General features: G+C 38.3%; 1 protein-coding gene across 1 annotated transcript in view; it reads left to right on the forward strand.

The window, feature by feature from the left end:
• Positions 1–522: 522 nt before the first annotated feature.
• VSTM5 (V-set and transmembrane domain containing 5) overlaps positions 523–3696 on the forward strand; it is a 207105-nt gene continuing 203931 nt past the window's right edge. Inside the window, exon 1 of the mRNA XM_044072196.1 lies at positions 523–788. Coding sequence (XP_043928131.1) covers positions 713–788 — 76 coding nt within the window. The 5' untranslated portion in view covers positions 523–712. The remainder of the gene's footprint in view (positions 789–3696) is intronic.

The raw sequence follows: 3696 nt of genomic DNA on the forward strand, positions 1-3696 counted from the left end.
TTACATAGCTGGATGAGTTTAAAATTATTTTTTTTTTTCAGGGCCTTTATTTACTACTAAGCAGTTGTAGAGTTTGAATCCTCACACTTCTGCCTTCCGCAGCAGATAATCCTGCTAGCTGACAACATTACGTACTGCTCACAAGGGAAAACAAACCAGGAAAAATTACATTTTATATGTTAGGTGTCATCATTTCATTTCAAAGATCCCAGAGTGCCCTGGTTAGTTTACATTGACAACTGTGCCTTGTCTTCTTCTAATTTTCAATGCTGACACTCATCTGAAACCTGAAACAAGCTTGTGCACAAAACATCCTGATGAGTAACGATACTATTTACTTTCAGTTATTTGGCAATCGCTGTAAGTCTCAGGGAAAAAAAAAAGTTAACAAACATGTCATGCAACAGCACAGACAATGCTGTTTACATTCACTTGTTACTCTGAAAAAAACTTCCCATACCAGCCTGTCTTTGCTCAGCCAATAAAAGCACAAATTATTCTACAGAATCCACCCAACATACTACCTGTACAAGGTAGATGTGTAGCTCTGAACCAGTTTGTCCACAGTCAGCTCAGTCTAGTGTTTGTGTCCCTATTTTATTACAAGATTGCAGATCACTAAAACAGAGCAGCATTGTGAAGGGATACAAGGGTGGGTCATGTACTGTGTGAAGTACATTGTGAGTGCCTCTAATGTGTCCCCACCTTACTAATGAGGACTTCAGATTACCGGGAAAAGAGTATATTACTGCTGTGGACTCTGACTTTTGCAGGGAGCTGCCTTCAAAGTAAGTATAACGTTTAGCTTTTATAGCCTGTAGCAGAGCTGAATTTCATTCTGACATATAATGCATGCTGCATCTGAAGACAGCAGTATTCAAGACCACTTATTTTCGTAGTGTTTGTTTTGCTGGTCTATTGGTCAAAGTCTGCTGAAGCACGTGGTGTTTGCATACACAGAAGGAGAAGACTCATGCTGTGTGCTCTGGATAGATAAGAAATTGCTGTCTGATACTGAAACATTAATGTTTTAATACAGACTGTTAAGAGTTCATTATCAGAAAGTTAAATTTTTAATAAAATGTCCAAATTGTTCATGAATAGGGTTTATTACTACTCTAAAGGTGATATCAGTGACTCCATGGTAGTTAAGATTTTGGTGAAAATACGTATTTAGGTAAAGTGGTAAATTAACTTAAATAAAGCCTGTTGTTATGTATTAAATAAAGCATACTATAAAGTAGTTAAATATCTGCGGTAAGACTCTGTAACAGATATAGACATTTACAAAAGAGGGGGTGTGATAAATCACTTGAATGGGTCTCATGCAACAACCTTTGACTCTCAAAAGGAAGCATAGCACATCTCTGCATTGCCACCACCACCCTTCCCCAAATCCAGTTAGGTAAATGATGCTATTGGTCTAAAAATGCTCAGCAAATATTTTGAACTATGTCCTAGCAGTAAAATTATTCAACCATAATTAGTCTGTAATGCACAATAAAGGAATTAGTCATATCTGAGTCAGAGTTCCATGTGTCTGTAATCTGCCATGTTCTGCTATATGTGAAGTCCTAAAGCCATGAGAACAGAAGTTATGAAGTCTGTATAGCTGGTAGGGTTCAAGTAACCAGACTAAATTATCCGGTGTGCATTTAGAACAGGGAATTGTAGGATATGACATCCTTCCCATGACTGCAAATCTGCTCTACTGCACCATCCAGTTCTAATTATTGAAGAAACCATAAGTCTTCCACTGGCCATGGAATCCAGAGTGGCTGGCACTGTTATAGTTTGATGCCTACCAGAGCCATACATAAAACTACATGTCATATACTCAAGGCTTACAAGTTGAAGCCACTCCAGATGGCTGGATTGCTGTCACTGCACTGCATCACTGGGGGGGTTCAACACTCCTAAGTAAGTTGTCCTTCATTTAGGATGTTAAAAACGAAAGTCTTATCTGCTTGAGTTGGTGGTAGCTCAGATGAATGCAAAATATCTCACACACCTATCAAAAAGAGTAGGAGAAGTTCCCCAATGTCCTGGCTAAATTCCCTAGTATTATAAATACTACCTTGGACCCCCCCCCCCTTGAAATACAACCCAGTTAACAAAATTAAATAAATAAAAAGTAAGAAAGACTATTTCAGACTGAGCTCATTTCTGTAATCCCCTGACAAGTATGTATTGTAGTGGGACCAATGAAAATAGTACTGAGTGATGCCTATCCCCCAGACAGCATAGTTCCATAAAATTTGTAACCTTCACTGGGAGGGGGCATCTGTCCTCCAGACAGCATAGTTCCATAACATTTGTGACCTTCACTGGGAGGGGGCATCTGTCCCCCAGACAGCATAGTTCCATAACATTTGTGACCTTCACTGGGAGGGGGCATCTGTCCTCCAGACAGCATAATTCCATAACATTTGTAACCTTCACTGGGAGGGGGCATCTGTCCTCCAGGCAGCATAGTTCCATAACATTTGTAACCTTCACTGGGAGGGGACATCTGTCCTCCAGACAGTATAGTTCCATAACATTTGTGACCTTCACTGGGAGGGGGCATCTGATATGCATTAATAGGCGATATAAAACTGAAGAAGAAGAATCTGAAGGAAATGATAAACAGTCAACAAATTTTTCATGTTGTATAGATGTGTATCCTGTTTTTTTTCCTCTCTTTTCCTGGCAGCACAGCTATCCGGAGTAATCTAGGGAAACTGGTACCACCAGCAACATCACTTCCATGAACTCGTTGGAGGCAGATCAGATATAAACTACAAATTTAAAAAGTGCATAATTGTGATGCATGCTTGTTTAAATGAAACGTTTAACCAGCTGTTTCTCCTTTTGGAATGCATAGTAGCAGAAGTCAGAAAGAAGCTGTTCTCTCATTTAAGCATTTTAGAATGCCATTGTGGTCATTCTAGTCATTGTGGTCACTGAGGTGGTCAATAAATATCTGGCTGTGAGAAAACTACTCATTCTGTAATGCACAGACTGTTGGCTACATGAATACTCAATGCTGTCACACAGAGCTGTACTATGGACACATAAGAAAAATGTATAAATAGGAAGTTTCCCATACCCGGGGATTGTCAATCTCACACAACTGTTGACCATCTGTGTAGTCTAAACACACATTGACCAAAGAGAGAGAGAGAGAAAATTATATATATATATATATATATATATATATATATATATATATATATATATATATATATATATATATATATATATATATATATATATATATATATATATATATATATATAAGCAAAAAACAAAACATAAGTAAAAAAAAAATCACAAAAAAAAAATATTTTCCCATCTGTAAAGCAAAACCTTACCGTAACATTCAGATTTAATTTCTCTTAATAATGGTAGGAGTATGGAAAGGACTTCTCTAAGGTAATGTGAAGGAAGCAGGGACAATGCTAGTGTTAGGGTTGACTCACATTAGTAAGGATGGACAGAAGGTCAGCTGCACCTCCTTACTAATGCATACTAATCCTAGCCTTGCCCCTACGTCTAACCCAACCCTAAACCTTACCTTAGAAAAAACTCTTTCCATAGCACTTTGCACATGAACTCAGGCACATGCCTCACACAGTTACATACAAGCACAGCAGTAAATCATTCCCCTTAACTAGCCCTTGGTCTAACCCCAACCCACAAACACTTGCACTC

This window comes from Protopterus annectens, chromosome 5.part0 (genome assembly GCF_019279795.1).
Source record: "Protopterus annectens isolate FY-2018-M chromosome 5.part0, PAN1.0, whole genome shotgun sequence".
Taxonomy (NCBI): domain Eukaryota; kingdom Metazoa; phylum Chordata; order Ceratodontiformes; family Protopteridae; genus Protopterus; species Protopterus annectens.